At 50.8% G+C, this 22391-nt stretch overlaps 8 protein-coding genes across 8 annotated transcripts; 6 read left to right on the top strand and 2 right to left on the bottom strand.

Moving 5' to 3' along the window:
- Positions 1-2212: 2212 nt before the first annotated feature.
- Positions 2213-3319, bottom strand: M431DRAFT_506802 (hypothetical protein). Its single transcript, XM_024918865.1, has one exon. The coding sequence runs from the start codon at positions 2945-2947 to the stop codon at positions 2321-2323; it is 627 nt and encodes a 208-aa protein (XP_024776739.1). The 5' UTR covers positions 2948-3319; the 3' UTR covers positions 2213-2320.
- A 543-nt stretch (positions 3320-3862) lies between these two features.
- Positions 3863-5183, top strand: M431DRAFT_506801 (hypothetical protein). Its single transcript, XM_024918864.1, has 3 exons — positions 3863-4087; positions 4154-4283; positions 4348-5183. Exons 1-3 carry the CDS (start codon positions 3926-3928, stop codon positions 5016-5018), a joined length of 963 nt encoding a protein of 320 aa, XP_024776738.1. The 5' UTR covers positions 3863-3925; the 3' UTR covers positions 5019-5183.
- Positions 5184-5974: 791 nt separating this feature from the next.
- Positions 5975-6377, top strand: M431DRAFT_81593 (hypothetical protein; the record flags this gene model as incomplete). Its single annotated transcript, XM_024923058.1, has 3 exons — positions 5975-6082; positions 6155-6246; positions 6305-6377. The coding sequence occupies 3 exons, from the start codon at positions 5975-5977 to the stop codon at positions 6375-6377; spliced, it is 273 nt and encodes a 90-aa protein (XP_024776737.1).
- Positions 6378-8100: 1723 nt separating this feature from the next.
- Positions 8101-8943, top strand: M431DRAFT_493534 (hypothetical protein; the record flags this gene model as incomplete). The annotated part of the gene is made up of 1 exon (XM_024917127.1): positions 8101-8943. The coding sequence occupies one exon, from the start codon at positions 8101-8103 to the stop codon at positions 8941-8943; it is 843 nt and encodes a 280-aa protein (XP_024776736.1).
- A 4000-nt stretch (positions 8944-12943) lies between these two features.
- Positions 12944-17191, top strand: M431DRAFT_506794 (hypothetical protein). Its single transcript, XM_024918863.1, has 6 exons — positions 12944-13460; positions 13674-13891; positions 14020-14315; positions 14375-15544; positions 15608-16003; positions 16073-17191. Exons 1-6 carry the CDS (start codon positions 13374-13376, stop codon positions 17062-17064), a joined length of 3159 nt encoding a protein of 1052 aa, XP_024776735.1. The 5' UTR covers positions 12944-13373; the 3' UTR covers positions 17065-17191.
- A 277-nt stretch (positions 17192-17468) lies between these two features.
- M431DRAFT_81458 (hypothetical protein) lies at positions 17469-18354 on the top strand (the record flags this gene model as incomplete). The annotated part of the gene is made up of 2 exons (XM_024923046.1): positions 17469-17782; positions 17841-18354. The coding sequence occupies 2 exons, from the start codon at positions 17469-17471 to the stop codon at positions 18352-18354; spliced, it is 828 nt and encodes a 275-aa protein (XP_024776734.1).
- Positions 18355-18380: 26 nt separating this feature from the next.
- On the bottom strand, positions 18381-20005 carry M431DRAFT_139890 (hypothetical protein; the record flags this gene model as incomplete). The annotated part of the gene is made up of 2 exons (XM_024912601.1): positions 18381-19730; positions 19856-20005. The coding sequence occupies 2 exons, from the start codon at positions 20003-20005 to the stop codon at positions 18510-18512; spliced, it is 1371 nt and encodes a 456-aa protein (XP_024776733.1). The 3' UTR covers positions 18381-18509.
- An 823-nt stretch (positions 20006-20828) lies between these two features.
- On the top strand, positions 20829-22032 carry M431DRAFT_493527 (hypothetical protein; the record flags this gene model as incomplete). The annotated part of the gene is made up of 3 exons (XM_024917126.1): positions 20829-20931; positions 20990-21218; positions 21282-22032. 3 exons carry the CDS (start codon positions 20829-20831, stop codon positions 22030-22032), a joined length of 1083 nt encoding a protein of 360 aa, XP_024776732.1.
- Between the last annotated feature and the right edge of the window lie 359 nt (positions 22033-22391).

Raw genomic sequence — 22391 nt, 5'->3', positions numbered from 1 at the left:
CAGCGAGGAAACACGGCCAGATATATACCTGTGCTCCCAAAAGCCACCTCGTGAGCTTTACCCTCAAGCTTCGCCCTCAAGGTTCACACACGCCCCCCTCCCCAAACAACCCAATCACACAGCAAGTTGCCGGGACCCGGATCCCACGCAGATCCATTTCATCGTTTTTGCGGAGGAGCCATCCCGGGCTGACTCTTATCTGCCAAGAGCCTGGATCTCTGTGCCCATCCCCCCCTTTTGTTGTCGCCCCTGAGAAACTACCTCGGGGGGCTTGCTCAAGTTCGCATCCTGACGTGAGACCGCCTTAAACTAAATCTAGTGTCCGAAAAGAGAAGTGCGAGTGCGAGTTGTCCATTAAACTCGCACAATTCATGCCCGCTCCCGCGGCGGACAGCGGACTCGGACTCGGAATGGGCTGAGTCAGGACGGACTGGACCCAAGCCAAAGCCATGTGCAAGCCTCCTTAGGGCTGACCGGAATTCCAGTTAGAAATAAATGTTGGCCTCCCACTCCCAACCACACGTAAAAGATTCCGAGGTTTTGCTGACACGCGGGCCTAATTAGCTAATAAGGGCGTGGGTCCCTATTTTGTCTTACATGCCTTACGTGGAACTGCTGAGAGGCGGCTATTTTTTTTTCTATTTGTATTAAAATCCGGGACGAAAAAAGCCAAAACGCGCATGTCACACATTTGCTATTGGATCAACCTCTCGATAGAACAAATGCAGTCAGGAGAGTAGTGGGGGAGGGCGTGTAGGTAGGAAAGATTGCGAATTGGGCTGTGTTGTTGGTGGTTGTCTATTTCGGCATGCTGGACGTGATGCGGGTCGAATCCAACTGCAAATAACGGCTAATCTTTTTTTCACCCAACAGAGGACCATCACGAGTTCACTTTGTTTCCAATTCCAAATAGAACTACAATAGGAATTCTAGCCTCTGCGGCAAAAACGCCGCCTTCGCCGGTTCTCGGACGAAACAGCGCGTGGCTTGAAAGAAAAAAGCCGGGGGAGAATTCTCGAACTAAGGGATCCCCAAGGTCGATCCGAGTGCGATTTGGAGGGGAACCGCATTCGGAAGGTTTGCGCGAACTTAACGTGTTAGAAATCGCATGTCTTTTTTTTCTATATGTGACTGGTGATGATGATCGCTACGTGGCATGTGAAATGAATGACTCGTAAAAGTGTCCTGCTGGCCTGGACATGCGTTGTTGAATGGTGCCAAGCACGCAAGGAATATCACGGCGATGGAAATTGCATGTACCTAGGTTGATGTTTTGGCTGCAGTTCCCCTTGCTTGAAGCCACAGTAATACCTACGTGGCAGCACTTCACTTCCAGCTGATACCTATCTAATTCCCTGTACCTAGCTGAACGCAAAGATAGCAAACCGCATTGGACATTGAGTAGGGCTTAGCGACGCATCCACGCTCTGTCATTGCAATCTCTCTTTACTCAATCGAGGCACATTGGGGGCAGGTTGCATCAAATACGTCCGTCAATCAGAGGACGATTCCGCCCCCAGACGGACGAACAATGGCGAGGCGAGATCCACTACTCCGCAGAATCTGGCTTGAACGCCGTTTTAGTGGGTGTGCCAGGCTGTGTTATGTCCGGCTAAGTGGGAACTTTGGCAACCTGTAGGCGGATGACCGTTTTATTTGTCGAGGCTTAATCATGCGGGTGTTGTGCAGGGGAAGAATGGATGCAGTAGCTAGTTGCCAGAGCATCCGGGAGTGCGGTTTGAAGTATCCATGGATGTTGTCATTATAGGCATTGAGCTCGGAACTGAACTCGGAATTGATGGAGGAGATGATCAGGTGCTCGTGGGGAGCATACCCGCCGGATCCATAACGTTATATACTTGAGCCGATCTTGTTGCCAAATGAACTGCCAGATGAACCGTCGGGTAGAACCCCCCGGATAGGACCTCGGTTGTATTCTTCTTTGCTCTGTAGACTCAAGTCATCGGCTGACCAGATCAAAGTGCTCCTTGTTAAAGCCATGACTATGCGAATAACTCATGATTTCAGTTATGGTCATGATGTAGATAGTCTGGCTGTAGTGGAAAGCTCGATAATAATACCCCAAATTGGGGGAGGCGAATTCCCTTCGTGGGGAAAGGAATCAGGCTCAGTTGATGTGACAATATGTGTAGGTAACTGGCTAGAGCTATACGCATTTGAAGTATATCAAGTTACTAAGGTAAGATACGTATTCGGAATCATCATCATTGACAATCTATACAACATAAACTCTATACAGCAGCAATGTCTTCTATCCTCTATTCATTTCGACTCTCAATGTCCATACTCTAAAACCCGCCTACTCAACCCCCTCCGTCTCCTGTTTCCACCACTCTTGCATCAGCCTCAACCTCTCCGTCCTCTCCCTCGCCATCTCCCTCCCCACATCCGTCTTCATCATAGTCTCCAGCTTAAGCAGCTTCTCCTCAAAATGGTCAATCGAATCCCCCAAGCCCCTCCCCTTGGCTCCGCCAAACGCAAATACTCGTCCAATGCCCACCGCTCCAATGGCGTCCAGTCGATCAGCATCCTGCACAACGGCAAGTTCCGGGTGTTGTTCAATAAGTTCCCGTACACGTGCCAGGTCCTTGATCTCGCTCGAGTAGCTCACGCCCAGACAGATGACCTGAATCTTCTCCGCCAATTCCTCCGACGCACCGAGAGACGTGAGCGCCGTATAGATCATGCGTGAGGCGTCTTCTCCGGGCTTGAGGTACTTCCTGTCGCCTACGTCGTGCATGAGAGCCGCAAGGGTGACAATGTCGCGGTTCGTGTTGGGCACTTGGGCCTGAATCGTCTGCGCAAGGTGCACCACGCGCTTGATGTGGCTGTAGTCGTGCGAAGGGTCATAGTTGGCCATATAGACCTTGATGTAGTCGGTCACTTTGGCAATGAGCGCCGGATCCACGGTGAGAGGGGAGCTCATGATTGACACTGGCAATGCAGACTGTGAAATCTCTATGTGTGAGTGGCTTTTGAATCCCCTCTGCCGGTGGTAGAGGATGTGTCTTTTTTCTTTTTTGTTCTTGTTCTTTTTATTTAGATAACACGATGTTTCCTCTCAGCCAAAGTCTTGCTTTTTGCAAAGATGGACTTGTCCAAATCACCAGCTTGTTAAGTCACAACTAGACCAAATCTCCAATGTCTGCCAACTCAATGTTAGAATATATTCACTCTCCATGGCCAGGGACGGATGAATGCTGAATTATATACATGGAGGACTGAGGCTGATGCAATGGCTGATGCTGCGTTTTTTGCTTGTTTGGGCTCGCCGAGTGAATGCAAAGACAGGCTGCAGTGTTTGTCCACCGAAGTGAGTCAGCCGGCGATGGCCCACGTGACTTCGTTTTCTCTCCTATCGACCGTTCGTATTTCGAGTTGGGTTTTACAGTGAAAATGACGCTGCATCGTGCATTTTCAAGATGAAATATCCCTGTAATATAATCGTACAATGAAGAGGTTATTTTGCATTGTAAAGTCAGCCCAGATCTAGTAGATGGAAATAGCTGTCTCACGGCCAAAGCTTATCCAGTCAACCATGCCGTGTTGGCTGCCATTTACAGTGGCATTCCATCTACGTGGTAACGTAATCGACGAATTATCTCTCCAAACTTTCTGCTCAAAATACTACAATGGGAAGATTTTCTTAAATATTATCTTCCCCTAAACTCCACCATCATGCACATTATTTGCCGTTATTCTCAACTCCATGTCAAATAGCAGCCCGGAATAACTCCGGCTACCGTTATGCTTAGTCACCACTCAGATTTGCTCTCCCGATCTCAGGTGGAGCACAAACTCCAAGTGGCAAGCGATTCATCCATCTCCACCCATGCCACCACAGGCCATCTTCGATCTAGCGGGCAGCCACTCGTTTAACTCGCTTAAAGCCTGAATGATCATCATGGCGGCAGTTCACGCGGGAGTCGACTTCAAGACGATGCTGCGTTCGGGGCAGTTTTCCGACCTGACGCTGGTTTGTGAGGGCAAAGAATTCAAAATTCACAAAGTTGTTGCCTGCCCACAGTCACCTGTGCTTTCTGCCGCCGTCAGTGGAGAGTTCAAGGTAAGCAGGGAGGCACACAGGCCGGTATTTCGTACGGAGTAGAACAGACACTAAATCTGGATGCAGGAGAGCCAGACAGGCGTCGTCCAGATTGAGCTCTTCGACAGCGAGACGGTGAGGCGCATGGTTGAGTATCTCTACACGGGAAATTATGACCCCAACCAACCCCCAAAACCCCCAACTCAGAATTACACAGGTTGGTTCATGTCGTAGACCGGGACAAAGTACCAGTTGGTGATTCTAACCTGTACCTGTACTAGTTGGTAGTATTCAAGATGTTACACCTGCGAAAAGTACAAGCGGTCCAGCCCCAAAGACAACAAGCGCAGCCCTCCCAGTGCCTGTTGCTGCTGCAAGCACTCCAGACACGCTGATTCATGTGCGAGTAAATGCAATTGCGGATTACTACGGCATTCAAGGTCTCACGCTGCTTGCCAACCAAAAGATTCAGCAGGCATACCAGGCCAAGTGGGATGCTAAGGCCTTTCTTACTTCAGCGAAGGAGGCTCTCGACAACACTGGTGACAAAAAGCTGCATGGCATGATGGCACTTCTGGCAGCGCAGCATCTAGAAGAGCTGATTGCTTCCCCCCAGCTGGCCGACTTGGTTGGTGACTTTGCTGCCGATATCCTGCGCTACCATGCCCATAAATTGGAAGCGTCTAAACAAGAGCAACTTCAAATTATCCGCCAGGAGCAAGTGGCAGCCCAGACACGACAGGTAGAGGTCCAGGCTCAGACCCAGGCTGCCGAAGCCAAGACTGGCCGCGTCATTGCGAATATCGGCAGAGTGGTTACGATGATGTGCGAGAGGCAATATTGTCGGAACAATGCCTGTGGAGAGGATTTTGGTTGCTATATTGAGCAAGTTGGCGGCACCGATGAGCCCTCGTATGTTCTTCGGTGTTCTTGGTGTCGGTGCAGGCATTAACCTGTTATCCTTGCCGATGTGGAGAGACATCGAGTGGGCCATTGAAACAATGTTTTGTACATCTGCACGTACCAGTTATAAGTCCGTCATGGCAGGCCTTTTGCCGCCGGCGCTAGAGACATGTCACACCTAGTTATATGCATCTGCTTAATGGAAATTATGGCCACCAAATTACCAGAAAACGTTGAATGAATCATCATCCTGGTAGGACACAGAAGAGGAGAGGGGGAATATGCAAGGGAGATGCTGCACGGGAGCACAAGACACAAGACACAAGACATGTGCAAAGCCACTCTGCTTTAGTCGGGCGGTCGCCTTGATCGGCCGCAGGAGGAAGGATGCGGTGATGCCTCTCTGTCCGTGAGGATGGTGCGGAGTCCTTCGCCTGTGTCCTGCCTTGTTGCCTTGGTAGAGAGAAACTAAACGCCGTCAAGGGCAAACTAGTTGATTCTAGCTGCGGGCATTGCGACGGAGGCCATGAGAGACATATCATGATCCATGTTATCGTGCCGTCATGAGCTATCGATACTTGGTATATCCCATCACGCTTACACTACACGTTGGTCGCTTTTCATGCGGCCTCGACGGGGAGATGCGGATGATGCCGTGGTTGGTCTCGTTTGGCGGCCGCTGAAGGCCCGTCTGAAGGCCTAGCCATGAGGTGGAAGCCTGCTTTTACCGGGTGTTGAGTGTGATGTGACCAAGTGCGGCTGGAGACGGACAGGGATCAAGGTGTTTTGGTATTTGAAGGAAACATGTTACTATCGGGGTTATAACAATAACCTGCATAATGCACTTTCCCAACGCAGGCAGCTAAAGCTCTAGCAGCCGAGAATCAGCCGGGCCTGAGCTTGGTGGGGCGGTCTGGTCTTTGTCTGGCATCTCGTCACGAAACTTTCAGCCTTGTGATAGCGTGCCTCTCTTTCAAACCCCAACGCCCGACACCAGCAGACAAAATGAGCTTCGTGCCGGTCAACCCGCGGCCTATGCTGCAAGATCTCGTCGACAAGACGGTCCTCGTCCGCCTAAAGTGGGGAGAGACGGAGTACAAGGGCAGATTGGTGGTGAGTAGAGCCCGGAGACGAGTTCGAGGTGGTTCCCCCTGGATAATGCTAATTGCGCCTTGCTACTTCTAGTCCATCGACAGCTACATGAACCTGCAGCTGTCCAACACGGAGGAATACCTAAACGACAAGCTGACGGGCGAGCTGGGCCAAGTTCTGATCAGGTAGGACGCGCTTTTCTGTGTCGGTTTTGTTCATGGGTTTTTAACGATTATGGTATAGGTGCAACAACGTTCTTTACATCCGCGGGGCCGACCAGAAGGAGAGCGGTGGAGATACTAGAATGGAGGATTGAAGAGGGGATACATGAGAAAAAAGACGCAGACTCTTCCGCTGAGCGTTGGACACTAGGCGCTGAGGCTTGACTTGCTGCTGGGATGGGAGGAATGGGAAGCTGTACGGACTATCACACGGATATTTCTCAGGGGAAATTCCACGATTGGGACGAATCAAATCGACCTCGATGTCGACACCTGCAACCGGAAGAAAGATATACCAGGGCGTACAACAGATGGGATAAGGAAGCCGTGATTACTACAGGCATCATCTCTCGGAATATATTTAGCTATTCATTAATCAGCATCTGTCTTTTTTACACTCGGCCCGATTTTTTTTTTCAGAGTTTGTTTGCTACGTGAGAAGCTGGATCTTTGAAGGTTGGAATATTGGCTTCACTATGGTCTTGCAAGGCTGTTCATGGCAACCATTCTGGGGTCAATTGGGTGGCATGAAGATACCCTGGAGCCAACTTTGGAAACGGACATGTGATGTCAGCTCCTCACGAGTTCATCATTCAATCAATCAACTAAGCATATGTAGAGTCCTATTGCTCTCTAACTGCCTTGTCGAGACATCGAAATGACCCATACTGACTTCAACAACAGGGGTCATCTATCGCCAAGCAGAGCAGAGCAGAGCATACGACTGGTTAGATGCATATCGGCCTCTATCGACAAGCGGCTATGAAGCAAGTGAAGCCTTGCTACTCGGGCTTGTATCCACCGCCATTGTGTGATCAAAAAGCTGCGTCTGCAGTTTTAGCTTGGTTGTTTGTTTGTTTGTTCGCCTATTTGCACTTTGTCGATGCTACCTCGGTCCACCCGCAAGCGCTCCAACGAATCACGGCCAGCTCGGGAGCGCACCAAAAGGGCACCAAAAGGACACCAGCGTGCGTAATTACGGCTGCAATCAGACCACGAGCCAGTCACAGCAGGCAGAGGCCCCTCCTCCGGCTCTGCAGGTGACGAGACTTGCTGGCGGCAGTCCAATGAAGCGCCGCATCTAGACGCCGGCAGCGCTGTGGATGGGCGCCACACATGAGTGGTTAAAGGTGGTTAACCGCCCAGACCCCTGCCGGGTGAGAGGAGACGGACGCCGAGATGCATGCAGAAGCGGCCTTGGTGTGCGACTTTGCCGCGTTATTGGCCCGCCGCGATGGCTCATTTGCTCATCCCATGGCAGCCGGCCGAAGAGGTTGCAGACACGGCTCACTTCCCTTGCCTCTTGGGGCCTGGTCTAGGCAATGGCCGGGCCAAGTGTCGTGACGGCCTCTCCCTCGGGTCCGCGCTTCGCAAAACGTATATCAAGGCGGCCAACACCCGTCGAGATGTTTCTCTTTTTTCTTGTTCCTCAGCAAGTTCTGCCAACCTCAAATCCACCTTTCTGTTTTTTCCCCCTTGTTTGTTTGTTTTTTTTGTTCTGGAGCTGGTCTCCCTTTTTATCTTCTAATATCACATCTCGTCTTCACTTACACAAACCCTTCACACGTCAACTACACCATCAAACATCTCAGTTGCCGGTCAGCTTGAGACGAGATAATTTTTACATTGAATTTTTTTTCTGCATTTTTTACGCATCACGACATCTTAATTGATACCCCCTAATAAACAGAATTGTGGATTTCACTTGCTCGCTGGCGATCAACACACCAATTTTTACACTTTTGCCCAAGAATCACTAGAACTCCTACAACAAAGCATCTCCCTAATCACAACAACTTTTAATACCCACTAATCAACATGTCTTCCATCCAACTCTCATTCTCTCTTCGCGTCTCTTCTGGCGTCAAGACCGTCCACCTTCTCGGCTCTTGGGACAACTACGTCGGCCAGCTCCCCCTTGCTAAGGACAAGTCCTCCAAGTCCGGCACCGCATGGAAGGGTACCTTCAAGTTCCAGAACTCCACCCTCGAGGCTGGCAAGCGATACTGGTACTACTACATCATCGACGGCTACCACGTCGCTCACAACCCTTCCGTTGAGTCCACCACCGAGCCCACCACCGGCCGAGAGCTCAACATCCTCGACGTCACCGAGGACGGTTCCAAGTCATCCCACAAGTCAAGCAGCAAGAGCTCTTCCCGTCACTCTTCTTCCAAGGACAAGTCTTCTCGTCACCGTGCTTCCCTGACTGTCGACATCCCCAAGGGCCGACCTCTTTCCATCTCTCAGATCAAGGCCCCCAAGCCCATGTCTCCTCACGCCACCAAGCACATCCTCCAGTCCGACTACGAGGATCTTGAGGAGCTCACTGCCCGCTTCGGCAGCGCCGGCCTCGAAGACGATGTCCTCACCGACTTCAGCACCTCCCCCGTCTCCTCCAACGGCTCCAGCCTCTCATACCGCTCCGACAGCTCCTCCCCCAGCTCCTCGCTCTCCGGCTACAGCACCCCCAGCTCCGACTGCAGCTCGTGCACCTGCGAGCGCTACGGAATCACCCGCAAGGGCGAGCGTGTCAAGATCGACTGTGGCGGCTCCCGATGCGGCTATGAGGACAGCTCTGACTGCGCTAGCGACGTCAGCGACGACGAGGAGGCCGAGTACGAGGTCTCTGCCCGCCGCAATGGCATCATTGTTGGTTGAGCGACTTGGACAATGCCTGATGATAATGACGGATGAAGAAAAGCCTTTTACGACGAAGAGAATATGACAAGCATGTTTATTCCCCACGACAGGGCAGACGGACTGCATAATGATCCTGCAGTGTTCTGTGCCTGCTCGGTGAAACACATTAATGTTGTTGTGTGGTAATGTATATACAAAGCACACTCGCTTTTATACAATCATTCCCCACCGCGCCCCCCTTTATAGGGCGGGATCACGCAGCACTCCAAGCTGGTTCTTGGATAATGGTGCTGCGTGATCTTTGCACCTGGGGGCGCGTGTGATGACCATCTGGGTCGATGCTGCGGCCCCCCGTGGAGTGGTCCCTCCCATTTCCACGGGTCTGTTTTGTTTTGTTGATTCTTGAGCCAACTTTTTGCAAAAGAGTCGGGGTAAGAACCACTCTTTTGCTCATTCAGCCAAGACCGGAGTATCATTCCCCTTTTCTTTCTTCTCTCGTAGAAGATACAGAGATTGAAGGATATAGGGGGTTGTCCAGCTCCGGACAACATTTTGCGACAAGGTCATGGATGTGGCCCTTTCGGGATCAGGTTATGTACAATGATTTCGGAGGGCTAGCCAGGAACAAAAAAAAAAAGGATCGTGGATGAGGGGGAGATTGATGGCAGATGGTTAAGGATTACTGCCGTGTTGGATACTTAGATAGATGACTTTATTGAATCTACAAGTACTGACTGATGAGAGCATCATTTGATCTCCTTTTGCTTTTGTGATGTTGATGAATTTGTGTAATTATAAACAAGTTTCTGCAGCCATTGGTATGAGCACATGATGAATTTTGGTGAACGCGAATCGAAATCTGCCTATACCTGGTAGATGACTCAACCCAAAGCAAGATTCAAACTCTAGGGTGCCAGATATAATGAAGAGGGAACTCAATCAATACCTACTTGGCCCCTAATATCCGATAAGCTAATGTCTAATAAGCTCCAGTCTTGTTAGACAAGCATCTATACCCAAGTCGATGGAGTAATTACTCATCCTGATACAAGGCAAAATTTGTCTTGGGCACCTTAATGTCTAGAAGACTGAGTTTGCCATTGCGATAGTGGAAGGTTAACGATGGTTGCGAAGCCACTCTTTGCGATAAGGCCGTGGATACTTTTTTCCTCCCCTTCAGCCTGGGAGAATGTACAGCTGCCAAGTACCTGCTAGGCAGCTTTTCTTTCTGATCTTTTTTCCCAGTTTAATGTTGACTTTTTTTTATTATCTTCCAGATGCAATAAAACTTTTTATGCAAATCCTTTACCGTCTTTCCCCCCTTGCCTTGCGCTTCCTCCATCGATGCCCTTCACAGCAGAGATGGCATTGAATTCGTCATTTGGCTCTCTCATTGCGGAGATCTGTGCCGTAGAGAACCAATTACCAATAGAGTCGCCCCAGGAAGATATTTTGCAGCATGGAGAAGACGTTCGGGATGTGACGACGACCTTTGAGCGGCAACAGGATACTTCCCAGGCAACTGGACAGCCTTGTGAAGAGGAAGAGCAAGGGAGCAATTGGGAAGAGGAGCGTACAAATAAGTTGGTTTCCCTATTTCTGTGTTTGTTTCCTTTGCGATTAACTCGAGAATAGGGAGCCTAAAGTCGAATGCACACCGTTGAAGGATGAGGTTAAGAAGACATGGACATCACAATGGGAGACGGTATTCCCTAAGAGCAAGGCCGTCGCGAAGAACCTGTGGTATGTGGCTAAAAGCCGAACACAGAGTAAGTGGATGTCTGAAATTATCCTGTATCCCCCCCCAAAGATGATGAACAGAACAGCGTGCTGACACCAAAAAGGATTGTTTCAAAGCACACATTCGAACTCGTCTGGTACGACAGCACAGCCCGCGCCTGAAGAGCAACGAGGTCACCATCGGAGGAGAAGACGGAAGAGCCAAAAAGCACCAGAGGATGACGATTGGGTCGTTGTCGCGGACGATTTTGGCATCTTGGTTTTCCTAGATGACTACATATGTGCTAGATCAGCGGAAGATTCGAGTGAAGATTCGAGTGTATAATATCGGGTGGGGATATTTCAGCTCTTTCTCTGTCAAGAGTTGCTTCTTTTGGGGTTTCTGTCTTTGGAGTACTGGATACTGGCTTAAGCGAGGCGTATTGGAGGCGTACGGGATATCTGGATTGCTGGAGCTGAGAGATGCTTGGCCGGGGACTTTTCTTGACAACTAAACCTCTACCAAATACGAGTACAGCTAGTTGAATTGAGACTCTACTTGGTTGCCTATAGCCTGGATGGAATGTAGTTGCAGTCGTAGTCACGGTCGGTCTCGATCGTAGGCCAAGCTAAAGCTGACTCGAGCTGGAGAAGGGCGTCTGACAGTGCAAGGATAATACGCGTAGGATCACGGCCAGCCTCATGCAAATCAGCCAACAATGATGCAGAAATATGATCTGTTCGAACAAAATGCATGTATAAAGCGACAGCTGAACGGTCTAGAAACCCAGAGCCAAGCAATAGTATATATCACAAGCCATACTCGTCCATTGGCATCCCTTCGTATCCATGACAATGGCAAGGCTCTCCCTTAACCCTGGCTCGCCCTCCCCCCTCAACGGCGTAGCGCCGGGTGACGATGGGGCCTCGAGTTCAGCTCGCCACTATGCAAGCGACTAGACCGGATGAAGCAGAGCCTTGCCAAGGGCCTCAGGAACGCCTTTTAAGAGGGAGGAGAAAGTTCGCTAACCGTTGGACGGGGTGCAGTCGTACATCGACGGAGTGGTTCGGTGTCTCGGCAACATGTGTATAAATAGATAAGAGTTGGGTGTGAAGATGTAGAAGAGTGAAAAGAGGGATCACGGAGATTGAGGATGTACAAATATTTGCATCATAGATCTGATATTGGGAGAGGAGAGGAGATGGACGGGCCTTGCTTTTTTGGGGATGCAGGGAGGGGAAAAGCCGTCTGACAAGTCACTTTCGCGAGTTGAGATGGACAGAGTTCTAGATCCATTACTAGCTGCAAGCACGGTCTGACGGCATGTGGTGTTACTGCGTCTTGTGCGAGGCCAAGACAGGACATAAGATTTGGTGTTTTCTGTGCAGGCTGCTATCAGGCTGTTGAATGGATTGAAGTTTTCAGGTTTCCATGTTGCAATACGAGTGCCGTACATACTTGCATTTATCAGTAATGGTGGCGCTAGACTATCGGATTGTCCGTACAGTGGGTGCCTGTAGGTACCTGTATGGCCTGAAAGTTCCAAGGTTGTCCGCTGTAAACTACCTCCAGGGCAACAACCAGCCACTACGCCCTGTGACCAAAAGCCGACCGCACTTCCAGATTCTATCACTATTCACAAACACCATCTCATCTCACCCTCTCTTGGCTTTCTCGCTTCTAATCATCACCGCATCGTTTTGACGTCTTTTCTGAGACATTCCGCCTCTAGCGCCGCATCGCCTATTCGCTGTGCCGAACCGAGCAAATCATCCCAGCAGGCATTATGGCCTCTTGTCTTGCAGCTGTCCAGTGGCGGGACGCCAACATCATCCGCACCCGCACCAACTCTCGCCTTACCCTCTGTTTCTGTTACCTCTCTCTCTCTCCACCACAGACCCGCCATCGCTACGAACCGTCTGAGCCCACTCGTACGAGGATTACTGCGCTGCTAGTTTAGTACATACGAGTACCTAACTAATGTCTCCATCTCGTAGGCATGTCCGAGTACACGTTCCTGTAGCCCTGCGACTGGGCTGGACGCTCGCTGGAATTAGCCCGAGCCTTGTGACTGGGGACTCGCCGACGAGAAATGTGCCGATCGCTTGCTGAATCTGGCTGGCCATTGGCCCTCTCCTCATAAATGGCACCTAAGACACCGAGGCGTATCTGCATTTCCGATTGGCGACAGATAACAGGGGACATCCTGGAGGCCGTGACCACGTACGGGTCGGAGAGCCTTGCCTGCGCTGTCGCTGCTGGTTGCTAGCACCAAATATTATTGCCCCCTTTGATTGCCATCCACTTCCGAAGGTGCAAGATGGGGCATCTCTGGCTGGTTGCGAGGGGGGGCGGAAGAGGCTGACTGACATCCATCGCTCCTCTTTGTCCCCTCTTGTCAAAGATTACCAGCCCCTAGTTCGTCCTAGCTCGGACCCTGCTCCGTGGTTCCCCAGTTGGCAATCCCAGGCTAAACGCAATTTTCTGCGTGGTTGCTCATGACTGCGTTGTGCAGCAGACGACGAGTACTTGTACAAGTCCAACGCCAACTGAACTTGTGCGCGGTCGGCTTGTCTCGATTCTTTGCTCCAGCATTGCCTGGTTGTTTCGATTTGATTCGGTTGCTGTGCCTCGCTCGCATTGAATTCCTTACCAACGGGACACGGACGAGATACACGAGATCCGTCTGTTGGCTTCTTCCCAGCGGTGAAGATGTCTTGCCTTTGCGATGCCTGAGCTGCAGTCTCGTTCCCATCGCCAGCCTGTCGATATCGCCATGTCATTGTACGAGCTCCTTCCGAGGGGCCTCACCGTGGTACGTCATCTTGACTATAATTCCGATCGATTTCTATCTATCCTGGCGCCTCGAGTCTCGCTTCTATCCACAGCATCGCGGGCGGTGCTGCACCTGCATCTGCACCTGAAGAGCTGAAGCGGGACGCGGCAGTTATGGAGCAAGCCACAACTTGAATCGTGCTGTGTACCGTTTGCTTTTGGCTAACCTCTGATGCGTTTCGTTTTGTCATAGCCCAATGACACTCGAGTTGGATCTAGCCGTGATGGCTCTGACGGCGGTACTCTAAGCACGGCAAATGGCAATAAGTCGAATTCTCTGTCTAAACTTGGTGCTACTTTTGCTCCTGTTGCTATATATCTGGGTCTTTGCTTGGCCCTATTCCTTTTGCTGCGGCCTCGTTCTAGGCGAGTTTATGCTCCGAGAACTATTCCCAGTCTTCGATACCCAGAGTATGTCGTATCCTTCTCTGCCTTGCCATCATTTTCATCTCTGTATCTCTCTTGTTTTCACATTAGTAAAATCCCAAAGATCGTTCCAATTGCAAGACCGGCACCATATCTCACACAAGACACTATAGGAAACCCACTCCTGAATTGCCTTCTGGTCTCTTCAACTGGATCATACCCTTCCTCAAGATCCCAGACACCTACGTCCTCAACAATGGCTCTCTTGATGCCTACTTTTTCCTCCGCTATCTCAAGGTCCTGCGAAATATTAGCCTCGTTGGCTGCTGCATCGTCTGGCCAATTCTCCTCCCAGTACACGGCACTGGCGGCAATAGTCTTACACAGCTTGACCTCCTGACCATTGGTAACGTCGTCTCCGGATCTACAAGACTTTGGGCCCATGCCGTAGTTGCTTGGTTATTCTTTGGTAAGATTAAGTTAGCCCCTGTCCACCGCTACAACATCCGTATTGACATGCAGTTGAAGGCTTCGTGCTCTTTACAATTGTCCGAGAGTGCATTTACTTTGTCAATCTGCGACAAGCATACCTTTCATCGCCTTATTATGCCGATCGACTGTCCTCTAAAACGTTGCTCTTGCTGTGTATCCCCAAACCTTACCGCGATGAGGCTCGACTTCGAAAGCTCTACGGCGATTCTGCGAAGCGCATCTTCCTACCCCGCACAAGTAAAGATCTTGCGAACCTGGTCAAAGAGAGAGAACAGACAGCTATGCGACTAGAGAAAGCTGAGATTGATCTTGTTAAGAAGGCCAACGCCGCGCGCAACAAATATCTTCGCAAGAATCCACAATCTGCCAATGTGCTTTATCAAACCGCTAGAAAAGAGACCGAGACTTCCTCAAATAACGAGATAACCACCCTGGATAGTGGTGAAACCGTCCAGCAACCCAACAGTCCGCTCGAGGTAACCTTGCCTGGGTCCCAACTTGGAGTGGATATAGAGAATCAGGCAGGCTATATTAGCGTTGAGGGGAGTCCTAAGCAGGTCAATCTCGAGGAAGAGGAAGAACTTAAAGCAGAAGACTTGGACTATGTGCATCCATATGGCCTCAAGCCCAACTTGCCGGACGTCAGAGGCTCCGTTGCAGCCCAATGGATACCAGCCGAAGCCCGGCCGCATCATCGGCCAATCGGTAACTTTGGCCGTCGAGTTGATACAATCAGGTGGACTCGCAATAGGCTCAAGGAGCTTAACATCCAAATTTACAAATTGCGACGCCAAATCAAGCGAGGCGATGTTGAGCCTCTTCCGGCCGCATTTATAGAATTCGATACTCAGGAGGCTGCCCATGCCGCACAGCAAGTTGTTGTGCACCATTTACCGCTGCAGATGGCCCCCGGGCTGCTCGGTATTCGCCCGGACGAGGTCATATGGGAATCTCTGCGGATGAAATGGTGGGAACGTATTATACGACGCCTGCTGATTCTCAGTGGCATCACCGCCGCCATCATCTTCTGGTCCATTCCCTCCGCATTTATCGGCATAGCATCCCAACTGGACTTTTTAACCGAAAAGATTCCCTTTCTTCACTGGATCAACAAGTTGCCTAGTTTTATAATAGGTGTTATCAGCGGTCTTCTTCCACCATTCGCCTTGTCTGTGCTCATGGCGGTGGTGCCGATTCTGTTGAGAAGTAAGGAATCCCTACATTTACAATCCCTGTTTGGAATATGGTAGACTGACGCTCCTTTGATAGTTTGCGCTGCTCAAGCTGGCATTCCATCACTGATCATTGGAGAATTCTTTACGCAAAATGCATACTTTGCATTCCAAGTCGTTCAAGTTTTCTTGGTCACTACCATCACTTCGGCCGCCTCAGGTGCACTCGAGGACATTATTGAAAACCCGCTGGGTATCCAATCACTTCTCGCACAGAACCTGCCCAAGGCGTCGAATTTTTACCTGTCGTATATCTTGGTCCAATGCTTAGCTACTGGTGGCACCCAGCTGCTGCAATTGTTTTCCTTGATTCGGCACCACATTGTGGCAAAAACGTCAGATGTGCCTAGGAGACGATTCACAACCTGGCGTAAACTTCGGCCAGCTCGCTGGGGCGGCATCTTTCCAGTTTTTACAAACATGGGAGTGATCGGTACGTACCACTTTTATCTCATGCCCCCTGAAAGAGGAAGCACTGTGCTAATGGAGATACGACTTGCAGCACTTTCATATGCCTGTATTGCGCCATTGATCCTGATATTTAGCGCGGGAGGCATGGCCTTTATTCGACTTGTTTGGAAGTACAACTTGATCTATGTTTTCGACACTACAACAGACAGCAAGGGTCTCTTCTATCCGCGCGCCTTACAGCAATTAATTATTGGCCTTTACCTGGCAGAGATTTGTCTGATTGGTCTCTTAATTTTGAATCGTGCATTTGGACCCATGGGTATTGTCATCACCCTCCTTGGTCTAACGGGTTTGGTTCATTTCCTGCTTAGAGATGCCATTTTGCCTCTCATGTGGAACTTGCCGCAGACGTTGGCAGTGGAGGAACAGATCCAAGAAGAAGAAAAGGCGAAACTTGCAGTCCACAACGACGATGGGGAAGCACATGGAAATGACGCCGGCGGTGCGGCTGCAAGCTACTTTGACGTGGAACAAGCATTTGGAGACGAAGAAGAGGTCGAGATAGAAGAGATTGACGAAGACGACCACCACGTTGTTTCCAACAGGGGTCTCGAAGGTGCCAGCAGTATTCGAATGGCCTTGACAGCGTGGATAAAGTCTGCTGCCATAGAAAAAGTCAAGACTGAGATGGAAAGGTTCGGGCTTAACGCGATGCTGGACAAGATGTTTGCATTTGCGAAGAGTGGAGATGGAGAAGGGCCTCCCGGCTTTCTTGCCAAATGGCTGCACCCGGAGGAGCACGAAGACTTTGTGGCATTACGCAAACTGATCCCCAACGAGGAACGGCCGCCTATTTCGTACACGAACGGAGACAAATACGCTACTTACCAACCCCCAGAGCTCTGGACGCCGAAGCCAATTCTCTGGATACCGAGGGACGAAGCTAGAGTGAGCAGACAGGAGGTGGCACACACTCGGCTTTCCACGCCGATATCCGATTTGGGAGCAACATTGAACGAAAAAGGACGGATTACTGTTGATCTAGACGCAACTCCATTTGAAGAACATAGGATGATATTATAGCGAGTTTGTTATACATTGTTATACATTGTTGAGCATTTTGCGTTACCTACTAGGTAGAATTTACTATACCCGGCCACAGTTGAATGTACATGGCCACTACTAAAATAATATAATGATTGGATTTATGACAAATATAACTTGCTATTTTTTTTTGTGAAATCAGTTTGGACGAGATTCTTCATGTCTGCAACGGCTGAGGTCAGCGCCACATCAAATGGACTATCAGCCATCAGCCACACCCGTAGCTTGGACTGACCCCACTACAACTGCAAAGCTCCAAAAATTCTTGGTCTTTCGCAGACCTTGAACTATCATCTTCAATTGGGATTTGTCGCATGACAAACTGCATTTTTCTCACTTCTTTTCTGTCACAACTGTTCAATTCACATCCCTGAGCAGCCAGAATGCCTCTCGATACATCAACATACTCCCTCGCGCTTCTGCGCATTGACGGCCGACGATGGAACGACCTCCGCCGCCTGCACGCCCAGATTCACACCCAAGACGCCGCAGACGGATCGTCATACCTCGAGATGGGCCACACAAAGGTCATGTGCGTTGTGACTGGTCCGGCTGAGCCGCAGGCAGGTCAGCAGAAGAGGGGGACTGGCGGCGGCGGCCAGGCCGGTGGACAGAAGGACGGGGCGAGCATCGTGGTGAATGTGGTGGTGGCTGGCTTTTCGAGCGTGGATCGCAAGAGGAGAGGGAGAAACGATAGGTGAGAAGCGACATGTGACAAGAAATGGGAGATGGGTGACTGACTGAGGGAATTCTAGACGTATTCAGGAGATGGAGATTACGATTCAGAAAGCGCTGGCGGCCAATTTACATGTTCATCTTTTCCCACACTCGACGATTACGGTATCTTTGCATGTTCTGTCCCAGGATGGATCGCTCTTGGCTGCGTTGATCAACGCGACGACGCTTGCGCTTATCGATGCTGGTATTCCCATGACAGACTACATCACGGCTTGTACCGCGGGCTCAACATCATCCTATGCCGCTGGCGATGATTCAGCCGATCCTCTGCTCGACTTAAACACTCAGGAGGAGCAAGAGCTGCCTTATTTGACGGTTGCCACGCTGGGAGATTCCGACAAGGTTGCGGTGTTGGTGTGTGAGAGCCGTGTTCAGGTGAGCCGGCTGGAGGGCATGCTAGTGGTGGGCGTTGATGGGTGTAGACAGATGAGGAGGTTGTTGGATGGAATTGTGAGGCAGAAGGGGAGCAAGATGATTAAAGAGGGGGCGGTGCAGAGGAGCGATATGATGGCTGTGAGCTTGGAGGATTAAGTGGTTGATTTTTGAACTGCAAGTTTGTATGGGCCCTTTGAATGATACCAGGTACGTTTCCACAATTTTTTATAATGACTATGTTCAATCTTGTTTGTTATTCTGTCTTGCTAATTCGGATACATGTACTATATAGCTGGCCAAATGTGCTTTCTTTAGAGCTCATCGTGCGCAGACTCCTCGGCAGCCTCTTCAGCCGCAGGAGCCTCAGTCTCGACCTTTGCCTCTTCGGTAGTCTCGGGCTTCTCGACGACAATTCCCTGAGGAAGCTTCTTCTTTTCACCCTCGCCCATTCGGACAGAGTCGATCCAGGACTCGACGCTGTGGACGTCGAACTCGCCCTCTTCGTATCGCCTCCACCAGCCGCGGCGGGCGTTGAGGGCAATGAGCTCGATTTTACCAGAGATGCCGAGGGCTTCCTTGAGAGCGGCAGCGCCTTCGACGTCGCTGTCGACGGAGAAGAAGGGGAAGTGGCGCTTTCCGTGGACGTACTTGGTGTGGAGCTGGGAGACGGACAAAAGGATCTTGTTGCGCATCTCCGAGGCGCCTGCGGGAACAAACGCGAGGACACATGTCTGAGACTTGGACTGGAGGCAGTGCTCTTCGAGTTCGGCCTTGGAAGCAAGGGCGGGGATGTCGATGAGGGTGGACTCAGGGGCAGCGGCGGTTGAGGTCTCGGAGGATGCGGTAGATGAGGACTTCTCCGCCTTGGGGGCTTCCTTGGTGGCCTTGTCCTTGGAGGATGCCCTCTTGTTGGGCTTGGCGCTGGAGGGAGATGGGTCGGGGTTGGGTTGAGCGGCTTGCTTCAGGAACTCGACCATGTCCTTCTTGTTGAGCTCTCCGCTGTAAGTGATGGGTTCCTTGCCGCCTCCAGGGATGAGAACAAAGGACGGGAACGAAGAAATGCCAAACTTTTCCACCGTGGCAGTCTCCTTGTTCCTAACCTGCCCAACAGTGACAGCATCGAGAAAATCAATGGCAATACTCCTAAGCAGCGCACTCGTAGTTCCTTTCTCCGTGAACAAGATGGCCTTTGGCTTCTCCTCCTCCTTCTCTAAGAACCCGTCAATCTCCTTGTCAGTCAGCTTAACAACGTGGTTGTTAATCTTGGCCACCACGGCGTCGACGATAGCTCCCGCGCTGCGCTGGCCCTGGTAGTCCTCGACGACGGGGCGGCCGTACTTCTTGCCCGGGCGGACGATCTTGAGGGTGGGGAAGCCCTTGACGCCCATGGTGCCGCAAAAGGCCTTGTTGGCGTCGTCGTCGCAGTCGACGGCGGCGACTTTGGCGAGGCCGTCGAGGTTCTTGGCGGCCTTTTCGTAGGCGGGCTTGAGGTTTTGGCAGTGGCCGCACCAGGGGGCGTAGAATTCGACGATCTGGAAAGTGTTATTTGTTTTGTTTTGTTCCAATCTCATTTTGTTCACTCGTGGATGTGTTGTTTTTTATGTGATACAAGCCTTTATGGTGTTTTGATGTGTATGAGTTTGTAAGCAAAACTTACAGATGTGTGATTCGACTTTGCGATGAGCCGGTCGTATGATTTGGCGTCTACCTGCAGAACAGGCGAGTTTTTGGTGTAGAAGCCAGCCTGGGCGACGGGCAGGGCCGCAAGCACGGCCGAGAGGGTGGCGAGGAGAGTTTGTTGATGCATGGCTTCTGATTTTCCGTGTAAGTTGATAGGATGAAGCCCCTTGTGAGTAAGTGGAGTGAGACTTGAGAAGAAGGCGGCCTGATGTATTAGCAGCTTCTCAAGGCCTCTTTCCCCCTTTCAAGAGGTGATGTTATACAGAAGAGAGGGCGAGACAGGATATTTGAGGAGAGGGCGAGGATATTTAGCCAAAAGGAAATGTTGCAATGTGGCTGCGATTGCTTGGCCCTTGAGATTTTATAGCTGTTTGGGCTTATGAAGATGGCCCGGACCCATGGGAATTTGGGAAAAGGCCACGCTGGAGAGAGATGCACAGTGTGAGCTGTGGCTTATGCGTGGCTTGGCGATATGTTTTTGCCTTACTTTACTTTCTGGCTGTATATATGAGTTCTTTTTTGTTTACGAGTTTAATTGTGAGAATATAATAGTTTATCAAGATTGATATGGAGTAAGCATCAAGTCTCTTAGGGTAGCGTCTAGGTGGTAAAGTCTTATTCTCAGTGTATATCATGACAACTATTTACACACAGTGTGACTTTAGCAAGGCATGGATGTTTCCAGCTTCCAAATCAGTCTCGCTGTGGCGCGACCTTGGGCGGGGCATTTCGCTGTGGCTTGTGCGTGGATGTACTCGAATCATGTATCGTCAAGGCTGCAGCTTCATGTGGGGGAAGCGCATCGTCACCTGCGATTACGTCGATGCGCCCATTTGCACAAAGAGCTTCCCATCCGTTTAAATCTTCTCCGACTTTATTCTTGCTCTTCTATTACTATACACTGCTTCAAGCACAATAAAGCAAGCAGATAATTCAATCGCTTAGTCGCAATGGCCGAGCCAATCCCCGCGCCGCTCAAGATCCCCGAAGTCAGTCGGTTTCTCAACCGCGCGAACCAGCTGCGCGCCTTCAAGCCCGCCATCTCATACTGGTGTATGTGAAATCAGAGTCCAGATATTGAAGCAGCTGTTTCTCTTACAAACTCATGCAGGCGAATACCATGCCGTCAACCAGATTGTAGGAAAGAACCTGCACACCACCGACGATGACTGCTTCGCCTTCACAAAGACGCTGCTCGAGCGCCTCGAGTCCACAAAGGCCGAGCGTCCAGATGACGACGCCATCATGGACAATACCGCAGGGCAGGCCTACGTCGAGCAGTTTGCGCAGGAGACGTTTGATCGTGCTGAACGAACCATGAAAGCGAACAAAGTGACGAGGTAATGACATACAAGTTCGTGTTGTCTCTAAGACTCGCTCTAGCTAACTGCTGTCGCGGCTAGACAAACCGCCGACACCTTTGACGCTGCCGCCACCTTCTTCGATCTCACCCACGAATGGGGAACCCCCGAGCCAGACGTCCTCCAGAAAATCAAATTCGCAAAGTGGAACGCCGCCCGCATACTCAAGGCCATCCGCGAAGGCAAGGACCCCAACGAGTCCAACCCCAAGCCCCGCGAGGTCGAAGACGAACCAGCCCTCGACCCTCTCGACCCGGACGTCCAGGAACTCACCAGCCCCCCGCCACCGCAAGCTGCCTACGTCGAGGACGCTCCCGACGGGGGCGAGCAGTCGCACCAGGAGCAGCCCGTGCAGGAAGGATATTTCCCCCTTACGCAGGCGGCGGAGCCCGACAACGAGCCCTTCGTCCCTTCGCCCATGAGCACCAGTCCTCCGCCTCAGGATCTTCCGACACAGCCGCCGCATTCTACGCCTCAGCTTCCCCCGCAATTCACTTCCTATGCGCCTCCTCCCCAGCCTCCTCAGCCCGTCAACCCTTCTGTTCCTCCTAGCTGGACCGCCCCCACGGCACCTGTCCCTCCAGCTGTCGTGTCGCCAACTCCCGTCGCACCCCCCATCGCAACTCCCATCGTACCGCCGGTTACGAACGCTAGTAGCAGCAGACCGGATCAGAAGAGTATGGCACAAGCTCAGAAACACGCCAAGTGGGCGATATCCGCTCTGAATTTCGACGACGTGCCGACCGCCGTGCAGGAACTGAGGAATGCGCTGGCTACTCTTGGCGCACTGTGAGAAAGGAAATTACTGGGATATTTTAACGCTGTACATGAGATACCTAATCGCAAAATGAAACAAAGTGTCAAAGATGAAGAAGGGGCTTTGGTTTTCTTTTTTCAGGAGTAGTAGTAATTTTGCCTATAGAAAGAGCGGCATGTTTGAGCTACCTATGCCGAGATAGAGAGAAAAGGAGTGCTAACACTGGAAGCTCTGATGTTGTAAGAATCAGAGCAGACATTGAAATAAGGGCTGCAAGGAAAGAAATTAACGAAAATAAGAATATAAAGAGTTAAAAAAAAAACAAAGCGCCAAGTCCAAATCATTCGATTCCATCGTCAAAGTCATTCCACAAGGTTTTGTCGTACACAAAAAAA

The sequence above is a fragment of the Trichoderma harzianum genome (genome assembly GCF_003025095.1).
Source record: "Trichoderma harzianum CBS 226.95 unplaced genomic scaffold M431scaffold_4, whole genome shotgun sequence".
In the NCBI taxonomy this organism is placed as follows: Eukaryota; Fungi; Ascomycota; class Sordariomycetes; order Hypocreales; family Hypocreaceae; genus Trichoderma; species Trichoderma harzianum.
Note: the sequence above shows the minus strand (reverse complement) of the source record. Positions and strands in the feature narration are given on the sequence as shown.

What these genes read in the sequence shown, in the direction of transcription:
- M431DRAFT_506794 (XM_024918863.1), top strand. Translation starts at nt 13,374, where the DNA reads ATGCCTGAGCTGCAGTCTCGTTCCCATCGCCAGCCTGTCGATATCGCC. An exon ending in TTCCGAGGGGCCTCACCGTG is followed by an intron (nt 13,461 to 13,673) that starts GTACGTCATCTT and finishes GTTTTGTCATAG; the next exon opens with CCCAATGACACTCGAGTTGG. An exon ending in GGTGCCGATTCTGTTGAGAA is followed by an intron (nt 15,545 to 15,607) that starts GTAAGGAATCCC and finishes CTCCTTTGATAG; the next exon opens with TTTGCGCTGCTCAAGCTGGC.
- M431DRAFT_506801 (XM_024918864.1), top strand. Translation starts at nt 3,926, where the DNA reads ATGGCGGCAGTTCACGCGGGAGTCGACTTCAAGACGATGCTGCGTTCG. An exon ending in CCGTCAGTGGAGAGTTCAAG is followed by an intron (nt 4,088 to 4,153) that starts GTAAGCAGGGAG and finishes ATCTGGATGCAG; the next exon opens with GAGAGCCAGACAGGCGTCGT. An exon ending in CCCAACTCAGAATTACACAG is followed by an intron (nt 4,284 to 4,347) that starts GTTGGTTCATGT and finishes TACCTGTACTAG; the next exon opens with TTGGTAGTATTCAAGATGTT.
- M431DRAFT_506802 (XM_024918865.1), bottom strand. Translation starts at nt 2,947, where the DNA reads ATGAGCTCCCCTCTCACCGTGGATCCGGCGCTCATTGCCAAAGTGACC.